Source organism: Cololabis saira, chromosome 24 (genome assembly GCF_033807715.1).
Source record: "Cololabis saira isolate AMF1-May2022 chromosome 24, fColSai1.1, whole genome shotgun sequence".
NCBI lineage: Eukaryota > Metazoa > Chordata > Actinopteri > Beloniformes > Belonidae > Cololabis > Cololabis saira.
The window spans coordinates 19,330,138-19,357,109 of record NC_084610.1 but is presented as its reverse complement, the minus strand read 5'-3'; the positions used below and the strand labels follow the sequence as shown (position 1 = coordinate 19,357,109).

The following is a 26,972-nucleotide window of genomic DNA, read 5'->3' as shown; positions in this document are numbered from 1 at the left end:
GCTTCCAAGGTTGGAGATCCTTTTGTAAACCAAGCGATGTTTGCTAATCCAACAAGAGCCACAAATTCCAGGGAACTACACACTAAACATAAACGATGATCTGATCCACACAGAATCCTGATGCAACTCTAAATAAATACCTTACAGTGTTTAAAGTCCTATCAGCCACTCAGAGGACATCAAAGTCCACAAACACACTCATACGCTATTGTTTTACTATGACATTCTGTCAAGGACACATTCAGTGGCACATTTTGCTAATTAGGGCTCTCATGGTCAAGGACACTTTATCATGAGGGCTGAAGGATACAAGGCTCAAAGAACAGATCATATAATGAGTGTATCTGCTGCTATAGCTCCTGAGCCGCAGCTGTCTAAAAACAGCAACCTCTAATTCAGTACATGCACCTGAGCCCCTGCGAAAGATGCTCAGTTGTGACAGTAAAGTCCTTTAGATCTGACCACCAACCAGCATATTTCAAAACGGTATCCATTTTTGTGTTGTGGTAAAACATGTATTTAAAACATTCTTCTTTTTACTCGTCCCTGAAAAGGTTGTCGAAACATAAAGATGTTGTGCACATGTGCACAAAGAGCATTTGGGTTGATGAGGAGAGGCATGGCGGCTCGATGTTTATAGTTATTTCCCAGTGTCTGCCACAGAGCTGAACGCTCCATCATTTTTCATTGCTCGTTCAGCTGCTACAAATAGAACAAGCATCTCTGGGGGGCTCTCTGAGAGGGGAGATGGAGGCAGGAAAGGAGGGAAAGGAAGAGTAAAATATAAAGAGAGGGGAGGTGTGGGGTGGCTTGGCCATGGAGAAAATGCAAGAAGATATGATGAGTGCCGAAGAGATGAGTGCTCAAATAACAGAAGAAATAATTACCATTAGAAATGTAACAAGGAGAGCCTCAGGGAGGACAGAGGGAAGGGAGGTATAGATAAAGGAGACAACTGGAATAAAGAACAAACAAGAACTGAGACACTGTAAGAGAGCAGTGAGAAAACAAGTCTTTTAAGTGGTCAGTTCAAATCTGTGAATAAAAAAGCCCAAAAAATAAGACAGATACTACTGATGCCTTTACATGTTGGTTGGTGGTAGGGGTGGGCGGTACACCGGTGTCATAGTCATCACCGGTGTGGCACTGCGCCACGACATGGATTTTGCAATACCGTCAATACCGTAATAAATCAATTATAAAATAATAAGCCTAAATAAGGCATTAAAAACGTCGGTGATATGCAAGGTTTGCTGCCGTGTTGTGACAGCAAGAGGTGGAAACACAAGCAACCTGTTTCATCACTTAAAAAACACGCACGCCCGTGAATATGAAGAGGCAACCCGGGCCAAAACAAGCGCAAGCGGGACCAGCAGCTGGTCCCGCTGGGACCGCTGCTCCGCTGGTGCTGGAGCAGCGGTCCCAAGACTACACAGCTTTCACTGCAGGCATCGTTTATGCTGCTACACCTTACGACAAGAGTAGTAAGAAATGCAGGGCTTAAAGTATTCCAGCACCGTGCCGGATCTCCGGCGTACGGAGTTTTTTTTCTCGGCGTGCGAGTTTGAGTGCTTTAAAAAAAAAAAAAAAAAAAAAAAAGGTTTGAGAGAAAAAAAAAGTCAACCGAGTTCGTCTACCAATGGAATGAGAGGAAAGCAGCTCTGGCTCAACCAAACAAACACTAGCCAATCAGAAGTGGAGCTGGGCGGGTCTTTGACAGCAGCGGAGCGCAGAGCGCTGTTTCAACCTGCTGCAATACCAGTCACCGACTTCAAGATGGAGAAAAAATTAATGAATGTCGGTTTAAAAGAATCTTTTTGCCCAGAAGAAAAAAAGAGTGACAAAAAAATACCCATAACCATGTTCTTCTCTCGAAAAAACACACCTGTACCGCGGGCTTTAGAAGAAAAAGACGCTCCAGCGCGAGTGCAGCAGCATCAGAACAGCAGTGAAATACGTGCGAGGCGGTGCTGATCTCCGCAATTTGAAGCTTTGTATAATAATTATTTTTAAAAAAAAGGGTTGCTACTATGTGAATATCACTTATCACGGGTTCTTTTTGGAACGTAACCCTCTCGAAAAACAAGGGATTACTGTATATGAATACTCATGGCATAAACCTGTCAAGTTTTGGATTTAAAATTAAGGGAAATTTTCCACCACCCGCTGTCCAACCAGCCCAACCGAGGTCCAGTATTACATTTTAAGACAGGTTTACAAAATATTTAAAATATAATAAAAATTAATATAATATAATATAATATAATATATATATATATATATATATATATATATATATATATATATATATATATATATATATATATATATATATATGTAAGATCTTTAGGTTTTTTGCCAAATAAATATGTTGAGAATGCATAATACTCTCCCATGTCTCTTTTTGATAAGGATACTACCATTTACTTATTATATTATAAAAAATATTAACCTTATTCACATAAAGGGACAGGACAGGCTACTCCTCCCAAAACGTACCAAAAAATACCGTGATATTATACCGTCACCGTTCAAAAGATGAAAAATACCGTGATATTAATTTTAGGTCATATCGCCCACCCCTAGTTGGTGGCATCTCTGTCAGCATCTCTGTCTCATGAAGATGGTTTCAGATTAGTCAGATTTGACTTCAGACTTAATGACTCAGTACGTTTACATGCAGCAGTTCAATCGGATTTCTGATCGTATAAGACATCGTTCGGACTTTTAAACTGTATGTAAACACCTTAATACGATCTACTTCGGACCTATATCGGACATTTAATAATCGGATAGCAACACCTAGATCATTCGTTCAGAGTCGGAATTTTAACGCCATGTATACGGAGACATCGGATATTGCAGTCTGCGCATGCTCGAGAATTTCCTCTTGGGCATTCACCCGGAAGTGAAAGGAGACGGCGCGTGTTAAATAGTTGTTTAAACACCAACATGAAGATAGCGAAAGAGATGGCAGAGGCTTCATCAGGACACCAGAGCAGATCAAAATAAAGTGGAAAAATATAGGGAAGGCGTAACATTGGCGCCAAACAAAACAGGTCAATCGGAAGTGGCTCTTTGTTGAAATGGTTACAATGGTTACAGCGCCACATAGCGTCATGGAGTCACCCATGCTCTGGCCATTTATCCGATTCTCTGAACAGCATTTATACTCAGACAAGTGATTCGGTCTTCTGGATGTCTTTATCTGATACGATCAGAAATCTGATTTCTTTGCTGCATGTAAACGTACTGACTGTGTTCAAGCCAACAGCCACGACACCTGCAGCCACTCAGAGAGCTCAGAGAGGTCAGAGGTCATAGGTCGCCTGTCAAGGTCGGCTGCCGGACACGTCTCAAGGACGCAATCACAAGCATTTACATCTGCCTTTTTAAGATAAATAGACAGACAGACAGACAGACAGACTTCTCTGATTTCACTTCACAAATAAGCTACATACTACATACTAGCAACTTGAGCAGCTGACGCTCGCATCCAAGCATTGAGAGTGTCTGACAGCTCTCACTCCCACAGATCATCAGCTTCGTCTCTCATAGACTAGAAGGTTGCTCACTTTTCTCTTCAACCTGCAAAACACCACTACACTGATATAACTTAAATGATATGCTCATTAGGAATAAAAGAAAATGTCCACAGATACGTCAGTATAGAAACTGAGTCACTACGGGCTGCCAGATCTGCTGGTCTATCCTCAGTCCTCATACTGGTTGACCTGTCTGCTGCCTTTGACACGGTCAACCACCGCATCCTCCCCTCCTCACTGTCAACACTTGGCATTTCAGGATCTTCCTCTTTGGTTCATGTCTTACTTCACAGGACAATCCTTCAGAGTATCATGGCAAGGACGAGTGTCCACATTGCATGAGCTGGCAACAGGGGTACCACAGGGATCAGTGCTTGGCCCTCTTCTCTTTTCACTATACACCTCTTCACTAGGTGAAATCATCAGCTCTAATTGCTTCTCCTACCACTGCTATGCTGATGACACCCAGCTCTTCCCTTCCTTCCCACCTGGCGACACTGCTGTCTCAATGCGAATATCGGCCTGTCTTTCTGATATCTCTGCATGGTTGAAGGACCGTCACCTTCAGCTAAATCTGTCCAAGAACAGTTTCAGTCGAGGGGCCCTGCCTAAAGCCCTACTGATTTGGATCATACAGGCAGTTGTTGTGAAGGAACTGCGAGACCTGGCTGAAGACTGCACGTTCTAGAATTTTAGACATGAACGGGAGCAGTGAGACCGGCCGGTAGTTTTCAACCTGGGCAGGGCTGAGTGTGGGTTTTTTCAGCAGCGGGGTGACGTTTGAAGGCAGAGGGAAAGATGCCAGAAGTTAGAGAGGAGTTGATAATGTGGGTTATTGCCGGTTTGACTGTCGGTAAAATGTTCTGCAGGATGTCGGTAGGGACAGGATCGAGAGGACAGGTCGTAGGTTTTGAGCCGACTAGAAGTTTAGAGACTTCGTCCTTGTTTAGAGACCGGAAGGAGCAGAGAGAGGCACCAGTGGCCGGTTGGAGTGGGCTGAGGTGGGCATGCTCAAAGAATTGGTTACTGATAGTAGCAACCTTTTCAGTTAAGTAGAAAGCAAACCTTTCTGCAGACAACCCAGTGGGTGGTTGAGCAGTTGGTGGAGAGAGAAGAGAGTTGAACGCCATGAACAGATTTCGGGAGTTGGGAGCATTCTGAATTTTGTTCTGGTAAAACGATACCATGGCAGCCTTCGAGCTGGATGTGAAAGAAGATAGTTTTTGTCGGTACTCAGACAAGTCAGTGCGCTCTCTGGATTTGAGCCACTTTCTTTCTGCTGCCCTAAGGCTAGTTCTGTGTTCCCTCAGAACCTCTGTGAGCCATGGGCTGGGAGGTTTCTGTCGAGCTGGCTTGGACACCAGAGGACAGAGTTTATCCAGAGCGGAGGTAAGTGAGGAGTGTTTCTGTAGCCTCATTAACAGACAGTGTGGAAAAGTCTGAGAGGGAAGGGAGGTTAGAGCAGACCTCATTAGACAGCTGTGAAGGGCTGAGAGAACGTAAGTTACTGCAGTAGGAAACCATCTTTGGAGTCAGCTGAGTGACATGAGGAAGGGAGATGGAAAATTTAACCAGGAAGTGGTCTGAGACGTGCAGTGGTGTGACATACACATCAGCTGTAGTGCAGTTTCTGGTCAGCACCAGGTCAAGGATGTTACCAGCTTTGTGTGTTGGAAGACTCTGGACCAGCATAAGATTAAAAGAGTGGATGAGAGTCAGAAACTCATTTCCCTGTGGTCTGCCGATGTGAATGTTCATGTCTCCCAGTACAATTAGTGGATAGCCATCATCAGGGATGTCAGAGAGAATCATGTCCATTTCAGAGAAGAAAGAAGAATAAATGTGTAATCCCCTGGGCACTAAGATCCGTTTTATTTTGTTGTATATTGTAATATTGTCATCAACAGTTACACATTGGTTTCGTCCCTAGCTGCGCACTTAGCAACCAGCATAGCAACAACAGAAAAGGTAAAACTGTAACAATTTTATCCCGAGACCTGAATGATTCATCGTTATAACTAACAAACCAAAGATCATATACAGTGACCGAACGAATATTATGTAATTTCTATATATATTTCTCGCTAGAAATATGATAAACGCTTTTATATGTCGAAACTACCTTAAAATAATGCATTTTCCACTGAGAAAGACAAGGATGGCCGTCATGTTTTTATTTTTACAAGGCAGCTGCGGGCAGTCACATGACTTTTCCGCAGGCCAATAGAAAATTAAAGCTGCAAGCAGTGATGAACGGGCCCTCGCAACCTTTTGCACGTTCAGGTGTGCTGCAGTGGAAGCACTTGTATGACTTGCATGTAGATGTCTTCAGGCCTGGACATTTAGCGGATGACACCACCCACGACTCTATATCAAACCATTCAAAAGTTATGGCAGAAAGTAGGAACTATCAACAAATATTGACCAATCAGATGAAGGGGCAGGGCTAATTCAGGCCAATGAAGGTCAAGTACTCAATACCGAGTCCGATGACACCACCCACGAGTCTTTATGTCATACCATTCAAAGGTTATGCCAGAAAAAATTGACTATTAAATATTGACCAATCAGAAGAAGGCGCGGGGCTAATTTGCACCAATTATGTTCAAGGAATCAAAACCAAGTCCAATGAAACCACCCACAACTCTTTATGTCAAACCATTCAAAAGTTATGGCAGAAAGTAGGGACTATCAAATATGACCCAATCAGATAAAGGGGGGGTGCGCTTTTTGGCGTCTATCGTCGCCACGGTAAGGCTTTTGACCGAGAAAAGTAATGCGCTTTGTCGCAGAATGGAGACGCACATTTTGATGTATAACACACCTGGGTGCATGTTACGGTTCGGGCCGCATTAACTGCCGAAGGAATGGCATAAATTTCGCCAAAATTACACGATTAATTCAAAATGGCCAACGTCCTGTTCGGTTTTGGCCATGGCACCAAGAGACTTGAGTTGCGACATGATACAGGTGTGTACCGATTTTCGTGCATGTACGTCAAACCGTATTGTGGGGCTTGAGGCACAAAGTTTTCTAGGGGGCGCTGTTGAGCCATTAGGCCACGCCCATTAATGCAAACCATTAAACATACAAATTTTCGCCAGGCCTGGCTTGCGTGCAAAATTTGGTGACTTTTGGGGCACGTTTAGGGGGGCAAAAAGGCCCTCACTGTAAGTGCTCAGGCCCTAATAATAGGGAAAAAAAACATGTCACAATTAGAAAGGCATTATTGTGAAACTAATACGTTTTGTACTGTGGACAAACGTTGCTATTTCACATTTTGATGTGAGAAAGGGTTGAGTAGGCAGTGACCTCTTCAATTGTTTGTGATCATCAGGAGAAGGAAGGCTTTGATGAGTGTAACAAGTTTGTGGTGTGATGCAAAGTCATCAGCGTTCAGTTTCAGTGGCTTCAGTGATGGGAATACCAACAGCCTAGTCCTTGTTGAAGTGACAGATGCTCCTTCCCTCCACAGACGGTGAACATAAATGAGCTTGCCAGACAGAGAAACAAAGGTAAATTGAATCTTAACCTGTTTAGTTTAATTCATTACATCTTGGAGGAAGGGTGGCATGAATAGTTGCACAGTACGATATACTACTACCATTACTACTATTACCGTCATTTAGCAGACGCTTTTATCCAAAGCGACTTACATCTGAGAGACCAACACAAGCACAAAATCACATAGGAGGGTACAGCTGGATAAGTGCTGGTCAGACTGCTGAGAGTTCAGTTGGACACAGGTGCTGTCACGCCAGTGCTAGAATATATATTTTTTTTTCTTTAAATAAGAAAGCTACATCTAAGAGGACACCATCTTGTCATAAGTGCATGCATCTTACTAGATGCCGAAGTGCTCCTTAAAGAGCTGAGTCTTTAGCTTGCTCTTAAAAGTAGGTCCAGACCTGCAGATCGGACAGAGTTTGGTAAGTCATTCCACCATCGGGGAACAATGGAGAAGAGTCTGGCTACTGATTTCACACCACGTTGTGGTGGAAGCACCATGCGTCTTTCACTGTCTGAGTGGAGCTGTCAAGAGGGAGTGTATCTCTGGATCAAGTAGTGAAGGTATTGAGGAGCCGTTTGGGTAAATGTTTGGTAAGCCAGAAGCAGAGCTTTGAACTTGATAGTGCAACTGGAAGCCAGTGCAGAGAGATTAGCAGCGGAGTGACATGAGCTCTCTTGGGTTGATTGAATAGGCTAGTTCCCCAGAAGGAGTCCCCCTTCTGGGGAACACGCCTGGCTCGAGGGAGGCCCAGGTGTTCACAGCGCCAGGGGAAGCGGCGGCAGCCCCAGCCTGTTTCGGTGAGGGTCCTGGACGCACCTCTTCTTGTTCCCGAGGTCGTCCCGGGCGCACCCCAGCCTGTCCCCCCCCTTCTGGGGAACATGCCTGGGTTGAGGGGGGCCCAGGTGTTCTCAGCGGCAGGGGAGATGACGACGACGTCGGTAGCGGCAGTCCCAGCCTGTTCCCGAGGTGGTCCCGGATACACCCATTGCGGACCCAGTGGAACAGATATGGGCGCGAGTGTCTGTACGCTTTCCTTCCACTGGCCGTGATAACCCCCCCGCTCTTTCTAGAGTGATAGCTCCGCACTGGCTAGCGACGCATTGGCTGGCGGAGAAATATCAGTTGCTGTGCGCTCAAATCTGTCAGCTGTGGGCCTTTCACAGCAGGTGATTAGCACTATACAAAGTGCTCGAGCCTCCTTCACTAAGTCCCTGTATGTTTGTAAGTGGAGAGTGTTTGAGGGTTGGTGTCACAGAAATGGCCACATTCCTTTTCAGTGTCCAGAAGGAGTGATATTGTCATTCTTGCAGGACCTGATTGACAAACGGAAAGCCTTCTCCACGGTCAAGGTTTGCTTGGCAGCTATTGCCACCTGTCACGTGGGGTTTGGGAAGAAAAACAGCGAGCCAGCACCCGCTGGTTTGCCGTTTTATGAAGAGAGCATGCAGGCTTTTCCCCGTGTCCAGACCACTGGTATCACCATGGAATCTGGCTGTGGGTGTGGAGGGGCTTAAGGGCCCCCTCTTTGAGCCACTGGAGGGGGCAGACTTGAAACACGTGGCTGTAAAGGCAGTGTTGTTGCTGGCGCTGGCTTCGGCTAAGCGGGTTAGTGACATCTACGTGCTCAGCTTTTTCCGGGGGATGTGAGGATGATTTTGAAGCCCAACTCGGCATTTGTCCCTGAAGTGGTAAATAAATATATACTCTAAATAAATAAATGTACTCTTTTAAATTCATATTACCTTCATTTCTTTACAGTTTAAACTTGATATTTTTGAGGTAGTAGATCTGTTGGTTTGTGGTGTTGAAGTAATCTGGTTAAAACTTTCTAAAAAAAAAAAGGATCAGCAAAAGCATCAGTTATATTACTATTAGTCTGTACATTGTATTAATTGGCTAAATTAAAATATGCAAGACTTAAAACAAAGACCCTGTCACAGTTTTGGTATTTAATTCCTGTTTTATATGGAAACCCCATGTCCTTGTGTTTCAGTTATGTCATGACTTCCCTTGTTCCCATCTGTGCTGACTGGTGCACCTGTGTTTCGTCAAGCCTTCTGTGTATATCTTGTCCTTCCCTTGCTCCCTGCTGGTCCGTAACTGTTTCCAAACTCCTTGTGGCCTGTCAAATTTGTCTCAAGTGGTAAGCTCTTGTGTTTTTGGTTTGTTTTTAGTAATAAATCCTTTTTATTTGGAACTCCTGCCTCTTTATTTGTTTATTTCTTTATCCCCATTAGCTGATGTTGCGACATCAGCTATTCTTCCGGGGTCCCCACTGCAATTTTAAAAGAACATAGTCCATACATACACACATTTATCGCTGTTACAGGTCACTGTAACACCGAGTCATCATATACACAAACAGCAAACTTTCTGTCTAAAATACATTATTGGTACAAAGAATGCATCATATAGTCATTACAATACCACGAAGTATAACCCACAAATAAATTCCTGTAATAAATTATAGCATGTGATATATTTGTTACTCATTGAATTTTATGTAAAAAGTCTTTTGCTACCTTTTTAAAACTGTATTTTGATGTAATATTTTTGATGTTATAAGGTAATGCGTTCCATCCTGTGATAGCTCTGTATATAACAGTGTGTTTTAAAAAGTTTGTTCTTGGCTTAGGTGCCAGTAAATGATCATAACATGATTGTCTGGTTGGATATTTATTGACATTTCTAGTGAGCCCTATCTGATCTGATAAATATTGTGGTTTTTTACTATTAATCAAATTCCTCATGAAAGTAAGGAGACTTAATTTTAATCCACCACCAACAGCCATGATAAATGCTGATGCATTTTTAAGATATTTGCATGCAGTGAACAATTTGAAGCAAACCTAGCTGCTTTGTTCTGTGCAATTTGAAGTTTTTTAATATCTTTGGTGCCTGCAGATGACCAAATAATTGGGCAATAGTCCAGATGTTACAACACTAAAGCCTTAATGACTTGGGTCAGAGTATCTGGTTCAACATACTTGGAACATTTCCTTGTTACTGCAATACTTTTACCCATTTTTTTCGCAATGTGATCGATATGTTCTGACCATGAAAGTTTGTTATCCAATACTATTCCAAGTAACTTGATCTTGTTAACTTGCTCAATTTGTGTTCCATCAACTGACAGCTGTAGTTGAGGATCATTTACTAATGCATGTCTGGAACCAAATATCATGCTTTTTGTTTTAGAGATATCTAACACCAATTTATTTTTATGCACCCAGTCAACCACTTTCTCGAGTTCGATGTTCAAGATATCAATAGCTCAATATTTGTCAGTGCAGCACTGTACATGGTCGAATCATCCGCATACATGACAACTTTTGCATTCTTCAACACTAATGGAAGATCATTTGTAAAAATTGAATAAAAAATTGAGTCCTACATCCACCGCCCCATTACAGAATTAGATTATTTTCCAAAATCGTATAGTCTTAATGTGAAGACAAAAATTCACAGCAATTTTCATTAAACCATTGTTTTAGCCAAGGTCAGTGGTCTTCAACCCTGGTCCTCAGGACCCCCTGTCATGCATGTTTTGGATGTTGCCTCTCATGATCACACCTGATTCTAATTAATGGTCCTCATCAGCTTGTCATCCAGATCTTCACAAGTCTCTTAATGACACAGTCATTTGTATCAAGGTGCTGAAGCAGGGAAACATCTAAAACATGCAGGACAGGGGGTCCTGTAGGGGTGTGCAAACAAGGGTACCTTCGGTAGCTTCGATTCTTCGATTATAACGATTGTCGATTCGATTCGATTATTGGTGCCACGATTCATCGATTATTGTGATTTTTAATGCTTTTTTCCATACAAGATTGATTTTGTCTTCATCTGTGGCTAAATTTGTAAGTAAATAGCCAATCATTTAACTCAGTTCCTCTAACAACACTCATTAAGTAAACAAGGTTTTTTTAACATTTGACATGTATTTTTCAAAGACACAAAATAATTTATTTTATGACTTTGTAAACATTTGCTCTTTGACTTACTTAACTTTGACCAGGGAAAGCTGCACTTGCATGAGAGCGCCCTCTATTGGCGGAAAACACTGAAAACGGTCAAGCCCTGGATTTAATGAGTTCATTAATTCAAGTAAACAAGATATGTACTTCCATTAAATTTATTTAGTGTAAACATATCTGCCATATTTCAAGTGAACAATAAGAAATGTGCATTCTAGAAAATGAAATGATTCAGCAGCTTATTCAGTCTGGAATCTGGATAAGATAACTTTTTTTTTTTTTTTTTTTTTTTTTTTTAATTAATCGATTCCAAATCGTCACGTGACGCATCGCGATGCATCGACACATCGATGAATTGCACCCACCTCTAGGGTCCTGAGGACCAGGGTTGAAGACCACTGGCCAAGGTTATTCCTAAATATCCATATATATTTTTGGTCTCGATTTATATTTAGGTTCCCAGTTTGGCCAACATGGATTTTTGCAAATGTCCAATTCAATCCTATTAATTTCCATAAAATCCCCTTTGAAACCTTTTGGCTTTAACAATTCTTTGAATGTTACATCTTTGGCAAGTGGCCAACTTCAGTAATGTTGCAGGGCCATTTTGTTATTTTTTTAAAATCAGCAGCATCCATAAATGGCCGCTAAATATTTTCTCCTCTGAAAGCGGCAGATTCTTCATGTGATAGTCATTCATGAGACAATTCATCAATACACCATAGTGAGCATTTAAATGACACCTTTTGATCTATCTATGATGTGTTATTTTGAGCACTATCATGGCTCTAACACCTGCTCTCAAAAGTGCCCCCCAGTGAATAGTAGTCTGTTGAAGCACAACCTTCCACCTGGGGCTGAAAGGGAGGTGTGATACAACACTTTCCAGCAGCTTTCAATTCAAATATTACACAAAATCAGAAAGTGAAACGGGAACAAACAGACCCAAATTAGCAAGCCAAGGCAGTTGGCACAAGCAAGGAGGGATTTAGTTTTAAGATCTATGGGTGAGCGTATTAAGACTACAAGAGTCGCAAGCCAACACACATGCTGCTCCAAGACACCGAGGGATTCCTGGTCTGGAGTCTGAATATATGTACGTGTGTGAAAATTGGAAATAGTCTGTGTGTGCCATGTCCTGGGAGAAAAGGAACAAAGAAACAAAAACATAAATCAGAGTGTGGCATGAAATATTCAGCTGGGCTTCAGAGGAGAGTGTCCAGAAATAGGTCAGCTCCACGTGGCAGCCTCTCACAGGCACAAACACACACCCAGTCACACACCAATCTACAGGCTAGCAAACAGGCACCTAGACTTCCCTTCGCTGACACACAAACACAGACCAATACTTATGTGCACCCTCATGCACAAAAGCTACAAATAATACACTTAGTGACAGACACGGACACACACACACACATATCTTGTGACTTCAACAGACTGAGACAAAAGGGTTCCAATCTAAAAAAGAAGAATGTATGATATGAGAAGATTTTAACGAATAGCTGCTAAATAATTCTTCACGGCTATTACCAATCCAATTGTGAATTCAGGCGGGCCTCCAGTCACACATCACGATCTGATTCCTCAGCTGCAGAAATAAAGACAAGTTGTGCCAACATGATTATCTCGAGGTGCAAACGTGAGAAATAAAGAACAAAGTCGCTGTAACTCGGAGTGTTGAATCCGCGGGAGGAGAGACCGTCTAACACTTTCCGGAGCAACGCTTTCTATACTCCTGCAGCCGACTTGATATAAGACTCTGAAAGTAGCCTAAACATTCAATAACAACTTTGTTCATATATTGCTGAATCACATCAGTTCGTACCAACCAACCTTTCATGACATGTTAGTTTTATGCAGACAATTTTACAGAACCGGTTCTTTGCTGCAAATTGTGTTTTAATGTTTGTCTGTTCAGACACAGTTATGTACGGAAGAGCATTAGGGCCAGGCAGGAGAAAAAATATTTGAGAGGGGAAGATTTTTTTTTAATTGTGCACTTCGAGAAAAAAGTGGAAATGTCGAGAATAATGTTGAAGTACAATTTCGTGAATAAAGTTGAAATGTTGAGAAAAAAGTCGAAATTTTGACTTTATTCTTGAAATGATATTTCAACATTAATCTCGACATTTCGACTTTTTTTCTCGACCTTTCAAACTTTTTTCTCGACATTTCGACTTTTTTCTCGAAGTGCACAATGTAAAAAAAATCTTCCCCTCTCAAATATTTTTTCTCCTGCCTGGCCCTAATGCTCTTCTGTACATAACTGTGTCTGAACAGACAAACATTAAAACACAATTTGCAGCAAAGAACCGGTTCTGTAAAGTTGTCTAAATAAAACTAACATGTCACTGAAAAAAAGTCGAAATGTCGAGAAAAAAAGTCGAAATGTCGAGATTAATGTTGAAATACAATTTCAAGAATAAAGTCAAAATTTCGCCTTTTTTCTCAACATTTCATCTTTATTCACGAACTTTTGACTTTTTTTCTCAACATTTCAACTTTTTTTCTCGAAATTGTACTTCAACATTATTCTCGACATTTCGACTTTTTTCTCCTCAACATTTCGACTTTTTTCTCGAAATTGTGCTTCAACATTAATCTTGACATTTCAACTTTTTTCTCGACATTTCGACTTTTTTCTCAACATTTCGACTTTTTTCTCGAAATTGTATTTCACCATTAATCTCGACATTTCAACTTTTTTCTCGACATTTCGACTTTTTTCTCGAAGTGCATAATAAAAAAAAATCTTCCCCTCTCAAATATTTTTTCTCCTGCCTGGCCCTAATTATCTTCGGTAGTTATGAGATATTTTAAGGATCTGGATTTTATCACGAGTAAAGTAAAGTCGAAATGTCGAGAAAAAAAGTAGAAATGTCGAGATTAATGTTGAAATACAATTTCAAGAATAAAGTCAAGATTTTGCCTTTTTTCTCAACATTTCAACTTAATTCATGAAATTTTGACTTTTTTCTCAACATTTCAACTTTTTTTCTCGAAATTGTACTTCAACATTATTCTCGACATTTCGACTTTTTTCTCCTCAACATTTCGACTTTTTTCTCGAAATTGTGCTTCAACATCAATCTCGACATTTCAACTTTTTTCTCATCATTTCGACTTTTTTCTCGAAATTGTATTTCAACATTAATCTCGACATTTCAACTTTTTTCTCAACATTTCAACTTTTTCTCGAAGTGCACAATAAGAAAAAATCTTCCCCTCTCAAATATTTTTTCTCCTGCATAGCCCTAATACTCTTCCGTAGTTATGAGATATTTTAAGGATCTGGATTTTTTCACGAGTAGTCGTCCCATACGAAAAACCTCAGAAATGTGTGTACACCAGACATGATGTTTGAAGGACCGCAACTTTCCACGTTCAAATCACTTTTTGAACATCCGACCGTGAGCGTAGAAAGTGGCGTATGCACGTATTTTGTGCGCCGCACTCTTTGTACATGAGGCTCCTGGTGAGGGGTTTTATGCCAGATGCCCTTCCTGACACAACCCTGCAAGGATCAGGTGAACAAACACACCTCACAGCCGGAAAGTGAACCAGGAAAGTTCCCACCACAAGGCAAGCATGCCAACCACCAGACCCCAGCTGATAACCTTTAAATCATCTTCTTTCTGTCTTTGTTGTTTATTGCCCCTATGTGGAAATAGTACTATTCAGCGCTGAATGTCTCAGCGATAATATATGAAGTCACTTTAATTAAAGAACTGCTTGTGAACTCCCGTTTCTCTGGAAACCAAATTAATATCAATAACCAGCTCTTCTGCCACATCTCAAATCCCCCTGCTGGAATGCAAAAACAGGGCTATTTCTAGATGACAAAAGAAAGAGGAGAATAATAGAAGAGCAAGAAAAATGAAGCAGTGAGCTGGTTCTTTTTCTCTCTACTTTGTTGTTGGCAAATTAATGAACTGAGTTTGGGTTACACCCTCGGGAATTATGCTCTCTAGCTCCATCGCCATGGCAGTTTTGCAGCGTAAATAATCTGACGGGTGATCTGAAGCAGCACAAAAGATGCCAACACACAAACCCGTGCTTATTCATCATCACAGTAATACATAGTTCAAGGCTACAGTTTCTTTTTTTTGTTTCGATGGGAAAAAAAGAGCTACAGATATCTGGATAACTACATAAAAATGATCGAAATGTCTGCCGGTGCCAGACATCGTACACATTTAGCCAAGTGTCAAGCCATCGGTAGAGGAGGTCTAGAGGCAAGCAATAAAAAAAGAGACTTAGAATTTTTTGCTTACTAACAATCAAATTAAGACTTAAAAATGAGAGAATTACTTTGTGAACAGGCTTTAATCAGAATCAGAATCAGAATCATGTTTATTTGGCCAAGTCAGGTCAAACAAGACAGGGCATTTGACTTGGTTATTTTTGCTTTGAGGAGAGTTTCAGATTTTTTCATTCTTTAAGTGTTGAAGAATGAGGTTTGTCATATGTTAATCCTTTTCCATTTTTGATAAGAATAAAAGCTTATATGATCATAGGCTAATCTAAAACAAAAGAGGGCAGTTTTTAGAAAGAACTATTGGATTTCTACAGCCATGTATAATACTCCTCTGATGTTAATGCTTCTATAGCCGTATTATCAGAGTATTAGCATACTATAGTTTACTATCATTTACCCCAAAATAATAAGATTCTTACAGTTATTTTCAGTAAAGGGAGTCAGGTAAGCTGCAGCCAATCGATTGGACTATTACCCAAACCAGGGTCGGCGCCAGAGCAAATATTCAGAGGGGGCACGAGGCTTATTAGGGCGGGCACCAAATCAGTCGTGTAGGACAGCATTTTAAGGAAAAAGTGCATTCTCACTACTTTCCTATTAATAATCTGTCTAAAACATGTGGAGAAATCAAATCACTTAGGTGGAAATAATGGAAGGAAGCGCACATTTTACTTTGACTGAAAACGTTTTAAGCCTTTTTCACATAGAGTTCGCACAGCGACAGCCGCCGCCGGCTTTGCCATTCATTGTGTATGTGCGCAAGGGCGCAGGGTCTGCAGCCGAGGTCGGCGGCACGCATCACGGCGCACGCCGCTGAGTTTGCGCGGCGGCAAAGGGCGCAAGTGGACGCACGCAAGGCGCAAAGCGGCTTTCACCTAGAACGAGGTTTGCGCCGCGCACTCCGGGATGGGCGTCTCTGTGAGTCTCTGTGAGGAGCTGTGGGATGCGAGACTGCAGGCCTATCGGGACATCAATAAAAAGGTACAAAAGTGGTAGAAATGTGATATTCTTTTGCTCTTTTAACAATAAAATGTTCATTTAAAATAAAATATAGCATTTCCATGCCTCATATCAGGATCAATTGAATCATTTATCAATATATGGTTATGAAACTTTTTTTCGGTCGCCAAGCAACCTGCAACAAATATGTACAGAGGTCCAAACCCTGGTCCTGGAGAGCATCCAGCATGTTTTAGGTGTCTCCCTGCATGAACACACATGATTCTAATCAATGGTCATCATTAACTTGTCATCAAGGCCTGGACAGTTCTGTTGTTGACACAGCTCCCTGTATCATGGTGTGCTGAAGCAGGGAAAGATCTAAAACATGCTGGATAGGTGCTCTCCAGGACCTGAATTGGAGACCCATGCGCGCCCTGCTCTGCGACGACTCTGCGCCACCCCGGCGCTGTTGCCGTATTCTATGTGAAAAAGGCTTTACTCCTAACACATAACGAGGTCACATACATGTTTTTAATATATCAAGTTGATCCGTTCATGCCCCGACAGAGCGGGGGAACGGCAGGGAGCAGAGCCGGCTGTCAGAGCTGACAGCCGGCTCTGCTGCGCCGGGCGGGGTGCCGGGCGAAGCGCAAAGTGGGGCGCAGGTTTTTGCGCAGAGCGAAGCGACCGGTGTACAGAGCGAGATGGCAGAGTCTAGAAGTCAGGCTCTGTTGAAGGGGCTGACTGGACAGACTGCCACCAGGATGGCTTAGTCTGTGTTGGATGGAGAGGAGGATAGTGTAATGGAGGAGCGCTTTCGGGAAATTTGTTTACCGCCAAAGAAGAAAAGTGAGGGGGCACAGTGACTGAAGTAAGCGGGCACTGCCCCCTGGTGCCCCCCCATGGCGCCGACACTGACCCAAACTGTGGACCCATTAGCAACTGAGGAACTACTTTCATCATGTGACAAACAATGTTTATGATTAAAATAGCTCCTATTGTTTACTTTCTTTGGCGTTGTCACCTTACAGGACTGAGTGGGGTTTTTTACCTAGGTAGCTGGCTCATTTCATCACAAGCTTTCAGCTCTAAATGCAACTTCAACCAGCTCGTCAGCATGAAAAAACAAAGTTCATCACATTAATATATACGTTTTGGAGATCGGACCCTGTAATATGGACTTTAGACTTGTTGTGGACAAAAGTCACATGCTCTTTGGAACACCGGTTGTTCAATGTGGGCCATGGGTGGGAAGCGTAAAACATGAATATTTATCAACCATTTCCTGTGGATTGTCTGGCATGTGCAAGATAAGACACATCACAGACAAGATAATGTGCAGATAAGCTATAATACTTAAAACAGTCACATTTGGCTTTCAACACCTTTTTTGGTGCTATAGAGGAATTCAAATAAACCCAAATCGACTATCACTCTATTTGAAAAGTGCTCCAATGTGAAGAAAAGTGGGTTATAATTGATATGAGTATTAGTCACAGGTTGCCAATGGCTGTATGTAAGAGGCTTTGTTGTGAGTTGGGGAACCAGTAGAGACCACTATGCATCCCCGTTGACTTGTTCACCTTCATCATGATCATCATCGTCATTTAGCTGTCAGTCACAGCAAGCCATTGCCTTCTAAAAGATAAAAGGCTAATGAAATTGTATCACAGATAAAGTTATACTTTATCTATGATACAACAACTTAATTCTTCTGTGAAAGCTGAAGTGACGAGCCAACCCTGAAGAACCATCGAAAAGTTTGACTTATTTTCTTGTTTATTTGATCGAAATCGAATTGATGTAATTGTTATTATTATTTTTATTGTTCTTAGTGTTGTACTTGTTTATTTATTTATTTATTTTGGGTTTAGGGAAACTAATTAACCACCTGTAGAGAAATTAAAATAGGGATACATAGGGATAAATAGAAATACATTTAACCATTAATATTTGAATTAAATTAATATAAAAATAGAGATTTATCTGACAGGTGGACTTCTAAATAGAAAGGTTGATTTATTTATTTTTTGTATTTATTAATTTGATTTTTTTATGGTATTATTATTATTTTGTATTGATATTGTGATATTGTAATATTGTGATAAAAGATAAAAGAAAGAAGTATACTGATAAGAAGAAGAAATCCTTTAAATACCCTTTTAAAATCAAAACAACGTTTGTGTTTTGTAAACCAGATTGACTTAATTTCTTCTTCTGAGACACTGGTCCAAATTTGTGTTGTTTTTATTTCTTATTCATTCATCCTATTCTAAAGCTAATTCAAGTCCGCTACAACCCTGGGTTACAAACGACTCTGTTATAATACTGAAACAGACATGACCATCATTTGATGGTGTAGCACTATATAATGTAATAATTTCCTGAAAATTTAATAATGCCTGAAAATTTAATAAAATTTGCACTTAACTCAATCAAAATTTATTAAAATCCAATAATGTAATAACTTCACCAATAATGTAATAATATATCCTGACTGATATTGTAATAACATGTTTACCGATAATGTAATACCTTATTACATTATTGGGAAATTATTATATTTTCAGGTGGGTCTTCTTTTTCCCAAAACTGATAATGTAATACTTGACAAATAATGTAATAGATATGTTAATTTTCAGTCCAGAGTTCTACATTTTGTATTTTAAGTATCTAAGAATGATATATACACTGGATTTGAAACACCAGAATGACTATTGGGTTAAATTGCAGACTTTGAGTACCATGTAATAAATTCCCAATAATGTAATAAGGTATTACATTATCGGTAAAAATGTTATTACAATATCCGTCAGGATATTTTATTACATTATTGGGTTTTATTACATTTTCCATTGAGTTAAGTACAAATTTTATTACATTTTCAGGAAATTATTACATTATAGGGTGGTACAGATGGGATACGGGACAGAAACGGACGTGGATTGATTTCTGCATGGCCACACGTGTGTCTCCTACCTGAATGAATGAATGAATGAATGAATGAATGAATGAATGAATGAATGAATGAATGAATGACGTTTTTTCAATCATGACAACACAAAAGCAGCACAACACCAAATAACATTGTGCACAGCATTGACATTTCACACAAAACCAATAATCATGTGTTGAACAATGACTGAAAAGGCAGAAGCAGACTGCTTATCAAAGCCTATCCTATAGTACCAACTTTCCTTTTTTTTTTGGCTACCAACCTCCAGAAAAGCAAAGAGACAATGGAAAAGCAAAGAAACAACAAAAGGCAAAGAAACAACAGAAAAGCAAAGAAACATTAACAGATAGTCAATCGCACTTATAAGCTTCAAAAATAGCTTTACAAACCATTTTCTTAAAAACCAAAAGAGAATGACATGTTTTTAAATTTATGTTGGCATCATTCGAGTATTTAACTCCAGTAATGGAGACACATCTCCTTTTCATACCTTTTTTAGCTTTTTGTACAGTAAAATTGCAGACACCTCTAAGATTATACGGAGTTTCCTGAATTGAAAAAAAAAACTCTGTATTGAGTCAGGGAGCATTTTTGATTTTGCTCTGAACATAATTTGCATGCTTTTATAATAAAACAAATCATAAAATTTAACAACATGAGAATTTAGAAAAAGTGGCTCTGTGTGAGCGTATAGTAATCCGCCTTATTGATGATACGAATGGCTCGTTTTTGCAGTTTTATGAATGAATTGAGGGTGGTTTTAAAGGTGGTACCTGTGTCCAGGATGCTGCTACAGTTCCAGGTCTCGGTGCTCGGGGACTTCCAGCAGGATTCCCACAGGGAGCGGGAGTACTGGTCGTCGGCCGTCACCCACGCCGGGCTCATCACGGCTCCCACGTCCAGGCAGAGCGCAAAAAAGACGCACAGCAGCCCGACCAGCTGGAGCGGCGTCAGCGGGGAACCGAGCGCCGACGGGTCCGTCTCCGTGACGGTGGAGGACATGGCGGGGTGAGGGAGGAAACAACAGTCAGGGAGGAATATGTGCGTGTGAATGTTTGTGGAAGTCGGGCGGGGAACTCGGAGCCTGGACCGACTCCAGGCTCGGGAGCGAGACGCGCCGGAGCGGACAAAAGCCGGACGGAAATGTGCGACTTTGCCGTTTGGCATCCCAGATCTCCAGCGTTCAGAGTGACGTCACAGCTGCCCAGCAGGTGCAGCTGTGTCCTAAAGAGGGAGGAGAGAGGAAGAGTGATGGATGACTTTCTTTTTCTTTTCTTACATTGACTCATTTAAAGCATACGGAAGAGTATTTGGGCCAGGCAGGAGAAAAATAAAAATAATATTTTATTAGGGCCAGGCAGGAGAAAAATAAAAATAATATTTTAGAGGAGAAAGATTTTTTTCATTATGCACTTCGAGAAAAAAGTGGAAATGTCGAGAAACAGGTCCAAATGTTGAGTAAAAAAGGTGGAAATGTTGAATAAAAAGATGAAATATTGGAGAAAAAGTCGAAATGTTGAGAAAAACGTTGAAATGTCGAGAAAAAAGTTGAAATGTGGAGAAAAAAGTCGAAAAGTCGAGATTAATGTTGAAGTACAATTTCGAGAAAAAAGTCGAAATGTCGAGAAAAAAGTCGAAATGTTGAGAAAAAAAACGAAATGTCGAGAAAAAATTCAAAATGTTGAGAAAAAAGTCGAACTTTTAAGAAAAAAGTCGAAATGTCGAGAAAAAAGTCGAAATGTTGAGAAAAAAAACGAAATGTCGAGAAAAAATTCAAAATGTTGAGAAAAAAGTCGAACTTTTAAGAAAAAAGTCGAAATGTCGAGAAAAAAGTCGAAATGTTGAGAAAAAAGTCGAAATGTTGAGAGAAAAAGGCGACATTTCGACTTTATTCACGAAATTTCGACTTTTTTCTCGAAATTGTATTTCAACATTAATCTCGACATTTCGACTTTTTTCTCGACATTTCGTCTTTTTTCTCGAATTGCACAATAAAAAAAATATTCCGCTCTCAAATTTTTTTTCTCTTGCCTGGCCCTAATACTCAGGATAATAAGCAGGACAACTCAACTCAACTCAACTTTATTTATAAACAGGAACAGGAAGATATAGAGGTAAACCTGAAGAAAATAAAATATGTCAGTACTGTGAATTAAACAGAGGTGTCAAGTAATGAAGTACAAATACTTTGTTACCTTTCTTAAGTAGAAATTTTGGTTATCTATACTTCACTGGAGTAATTATTTTTCAGACGACGTTTTACTTTTACTCCTTACATTTTCACGCAATTATCTGTACTTTTTACTCCTTACATTTTAAAAACAGCCTCGTTACTCTATTTCATTTCGGCCTTTAAAAAAAACTATCCAGTTAAATTGTGAATTTGGTTGTGGTTTTGGCACAATGAAGGATGTTCTTGTCCAGTTTTGTTCTTACATCCGTTCCCTCAGATTCCTGCAACTAAACTTGGATGTACATTCCAATAAAGGTTAGGATAAATGATAACATGCCTCTGAAGTTTGACTTTTTGCACCATTACAATACTAGACAAATAGTCATCATATCTCCTGCTCTCTGAAACACATGTTAATGCTCAATAGTACACATATATGGTTCTTTAATATATTTGCATTATACTAAGATGCATTCATTTTCAATGGCTTTTGTCCTTAATGGCTTTTTTCCCCCTTACATTACTTTTACTTTTATACTTTAAAGGTGACCTATTATGGCATTTAATGTATATTTTAAACAGGCCTTGAATGTCTTAAAAACAATCTAAAGCTTGTTTTTTCTAAATCATAAATCCAGCCTGTGGGCCCTGTCACTAGTTTTACCGCTTCTAACCTCTTTTTCTGCACCTCATTTTTAGGGAAGGGGGGGGTATGATAATGAGGCTCTGTGCTGATTGGCTCCCTGAATGACGTGTAGCAGGGGAGGAGCATAAACCTCGCTCCGCCAGAGCAGCCCGAGCCTGTAAATTATCACAACACTGAATTTTCACAAATGGAAACTTTATTGTTAAAAAAATAAAACATGAGTTGTATATAGATAACATTTATGCACTATTTAAGCCGGATCTGCCCGGCGGATGCTGAACGCTGGCCCCGGAGCCACAACGGGCGCCCGGGAGCAGCGCTGCTAGAGCAGCGCGCATCACCGCGGCTTTAACGGGGGAATCTGACCGGTTCCGACCGACCGGGACCGCAGGAACCGGCCTGGACTGGTAGCAGGGACTCCCGGGGACCGACCAGCGGAATTTCAGCCGGATCTGCCCGGCAGATTCTGCGCGACGGGCGCTGCAACCCCACGGCCGGCGCACAGATCCGCTCCGGAGCGCATCCGCGGCGCATCTCCCGTTACCGGTGATCAAACCGACAGATTTGGCTGAAAATCTCGGAGAGTGAAGCTGGTCCGACCTGGGACAGACCCCCGAGGACCCAGCTCCCAAACCACCCGGGAACCTGGATGATTTAACCCGGATCCGCGGCGCCACGGCGAATTTCATGGTATTTTGTCTCCCCTGTGCTGGCAGGGTGAGGGGGGACCACTTTATATATGTTAAAACAAGAAAAAACGTGTTTTTCATAATAGGTCCCCTTTAAGTAGTTTTGAAACCAGTACTTTTATACTTTTACTTGAGTAAAAAACTTGAGTTGATACTTCAACATCTACAGGAGTATTTTTAAACTCTAGTATCTATACTTCTACCTGAGTAATGAATGTGAATACTTTTGACACCTCTGGAATCAAATGTGGTGGAGAGTGAAATTCATTTTCTTTTATATTGTCCTTTATATCATGATTTACGTCACGTTTTGTTTGAAAGAATTTATAATCCCGATTTAGATCTGTTAAGTATGGAGGAAGGCATTTTAACTGAATATCTTTTTGAAAATATTTTTGTTTTTTCTGAATTTTTATTTAAAGCCTGGGATAGAAGGAGAAAGGTAACTTATATGGCCCAGCAATGCCATGTTACTGTAAATATTATACAACCCTACATCCGAATAGGGTTGGAACGAAGATATATGATGCAGAAGGCAAAAAAATACTTATTATTGTACACAGTCTACACCCAAACACTGAGAAGGCGTCCTGGCACTGAGGACCCCAAGTGATGAAACATGTCAGTTGTTATTTGATCAATAACAGTGTAAGCTTGTTGTTGTTGTTATATATATTTCTTTTCAAAATTCCCCACACCTCTCTGTTAAGGACAGATCAGGATGGCAGACACATTCCAGTAGCTACTTGCTCTTCTTTCTCAGCTTTATGTGGGGAGATTGTTGTTTTGCATTATCATGTTGAAAATCACTTAAAAATGTATTGAAAGTTGTGGATGTTGCTTTGAATTTCCTATAAATGCTGGTGTCACCAAAGTCTTAGTCCTCTCCTGCAAGTGCACTCCCCATACCAGACCCAAACTGGGCCAAAAGGGGGAAAAAAGAGGGCATGGGTTTCAGAGTTGTTCCTTATAACAGTCTGAATAGTCTTTTGTTTGTTTGCATTGTTTGATGGTATATGGCTAGAGACATCAACACCATCGTCATCAACGTCACCTCTGGACAAGGTGAATATGTGTCTTCTTTTCTGCACAGTAAAGTTTGAGAGCCATTTTTGATAGCAGCATTGTCTCAAAGAGATGATTCCTGTGTGGTTATATCACGTATTAAAGAATTATGGTTCTAGAAGCTGTTCCACCAAAGGAACCGGTGATCACAGGATGTTACAAAGACAATTCTGCAATCTTTCATTCTAGGTCCAAGTCAGATGTTCCACGTCATATAATAGTCACATTTCTATTAGATTTGTGCATATTGCAGTGGAAAACGTCTCGGATTTTTAAAAAAACTGCCAAATATCACAGAAAAACCTTTTACCCTTTGTCAAGGTGATTTTTCAGGGCAGTCGATAATCCAGTTTATCACTGAAGTGTAACGGAAATGCCTTTTCATAGTTCTCACTGATAGCGCTGGATGTGACGTTGGTCAATCTATCATCATCAAAATCTAGTTCCCAGCTGTTTTTGGTCTCCTTCATACGATGTAGTTTTGCTAAAATACCACTTAGTCATTATGTATTACTAATTATTTGTCAAAGACTGAAGACGTTTTTGTCCAATGTCGAGTTTTTCTTTTCTGACTGAGCCAGGTATCCCACAACTCAGTTTAGCGATCAGCCACTTCACATGCAGCTTAAGATGGTGGATTACTGCGACTCTGCCCAATGCCTTAAAGAAAGCAAATAAGAAATCAAGCTTGATAGGACTTTAAGAAAGAATCCGACTTGAGATTAAGTTATCACACAGATTTTTTATATAGACGGGTTTAGCCTTGTTACGGTATCATAACCACTTGCCACAAACTGGCATGCAACGTTGGTCTCTTCTCCCGAATCATGACTGGGAGCACACTCTGGTTTGCTACTTATCTTTTGAACCATTTTCGGCAAATACGAGCCACTACTAAGCAGTTTTAGTTAGTTAGTGATTTATTCCGAACATGCAATGATATATAACGTAAATATGAACAAGTAAAACAGAAATAATAATACAAAATGGCCGATCAAGACAATTTTACAAAACAAAACAAAATGAAACAAAAAAACAGCACAGTAATTTCACTTGCATGTCCGAAAAGGGGTGGGAAGAAGTATAACTTATTTAATCCCGCCCCTTCTCCATAAAATATTAACAATATTTATTTATGTCCTTCTTATTTTTACATTACTCTTTTCTTAATTATATATAAATATATACATACACACACACACACACACACACACACACACGCACACACATACATACTGTACGTACATAATATACATATACACACAAACATACAAGTACACATACATACATACACACACATACACTCTTTTTTCGTTATATTTCTTAATTGTGCTGACAACATATAAATAAATAATAATTAACAAAAGAAAAAATATATATATATATACACATACACATATATATACATATATATATATACATACACATACACATATACATACATATACATACACATATACATACATACACATACACATATATATACATATACACATATACATACATATACATACACATATACATACATATACACATATACATACATACACATACACATATACATATATATACATATACACATATACATATATATACATACACATACATACATATATACACACATATATATATACATATACACATACACATAAACAATGAACACATGGTGACAGTCAATAACCCTCATCCCTGTACCTTGTGAAAAATATTTTTCTATACGTGTTTTTGAAATGATTTATGTTTGAACATTCCTTGTGCTCCTCCCTCAACCTATTCCACAATTTGACACCACACACTGATATACTAAAACATCTTCTAGTGGTGTGCACTCTCTGAGTTTTGAAATTAAAACTACCTCTTAAATTATATAGTTTATCTTCATGTTTTGTCTGTTTGTGCGGTACAGTAAACAACTACTTCCCTCTACATCTAGTCATAGCCTATGACACATGTGCCCCCTATTAAACTTGCCATTTCTGCCAACATCCCCACCAGTACCACCCTCTGACATTTTTCACTAACAGCAGGTGCATGAAGACGATTCTTGATTCTCTGGCAGTACCAAAATAGAGAAAGTCTTCAAAGTCTAAAAAGATGTTCGTTTGTTTTCTGTCTTGCAGATTCCAAAGGCTTGCGTGCCCGTTGTGCATTTTCCTGTGTTTCTCTCATTTCAGATTTAGAGCGGATGTCACCCCTCAACATATTGCTGACGTTGAGCAAAGTGGTGGACTGGACATCGCACTTTGTATGTGTAAATGTATCTTAGATGATGGTTCACCCACCAGCTGGGTCGCAGCTTTACTTGAGAGCTGCATGGATGTATTACAATAACTGGATAGCAGACAGGAAAATGGCCGCCGTTTTTTTCAATGGAAGTTGCTCGCCTGGCGCATACGCCGAAAAATTTCCTGACTTCCGGGTTTACTTCCGCGTTAAGGGGCCCATAGAGCATGCGCAGTTGGGTCACCTCCCATGATGCTCTGGGGCCTCCCATCATGCCCCGGGGCAATGACGAGAGTATTAATATAATATGTATTCAGTGGTGTAAAGTAACGAAGTACAAGTACTTCGTTATTGTACTTAAGTAAGATTTTTGAGATTTTGTACTTTTATTGATACTTTAATTTTTCTGTACTTTTACTTTTACTTCGTTACATTTTCAAGGAGAAAATTATCGGTCCGCGTTAAATCGACGCAGAGCCTACGCCGTAAGCGCACCGTACGGTGCGTGTCGCCGCGTACCCTACGCCGTAGGCTCTGCGTTGGTGTAACGCAGAACCATAAATCAGCTTTGAGCGGCAGCCGACACTCAAGCCGACGAAATTAAAATGGGGTAATGGAAACAAACGCTAAAGGGGTCATAATAATATCACCATTATTTAGAGTTGAAAGCAAATTCTTGGATTCTTCATTTCTTTGCAATCCTTTTGAAAATAATTTTGTACTTTGAATTTTGTACTTTGTACTTTTTACTTTTGTACTTAAGTACATTTTACACCATGTACTTTTGGTACTTTATTATATTTAATTTGAGGTACTTTTATACTTTTACTTAAGTAATTTTCTTAATGGGTACTTTTTACTTTTACTTAAGTAATTTTCTTAATGGGTACTTTTTACTTTTACTTAAGTAATTTTCAAGCAGAAAATTTGTACTTTTACTTAAGTACAATATTTTTGTAGTTTTTCCACCTCTGTATGTATTAA

At 40.1% G+C, this 26,972-nt stretch overlaps 1 protein-coding gene across 1 annotated transcript in view; it reads right to left on the bottom strand.

Annotated features, from left to right (window-relative positions):
- Positions 1–20,339, bottom strand: part of LOC133424984 (transmembrane protein 47-like) — a 36,251-nt gene extending 15,912 nt beyond the window's left edge. The window contains exon 1 of the mRNA XM_061715610.1: positions 19,966–20,339. Coding sequence (XP_061571594.1) covers positions 19,966–20,194 — 229 coding nt within the window. The 5' untranslated portion in view covers positions 20,195–20,339. The remainder of the gene's footprint in view (positions 1–19,965) is intronic.
- Positions 20,340–26,972: the final 6,633 nt, after the last annotated feature.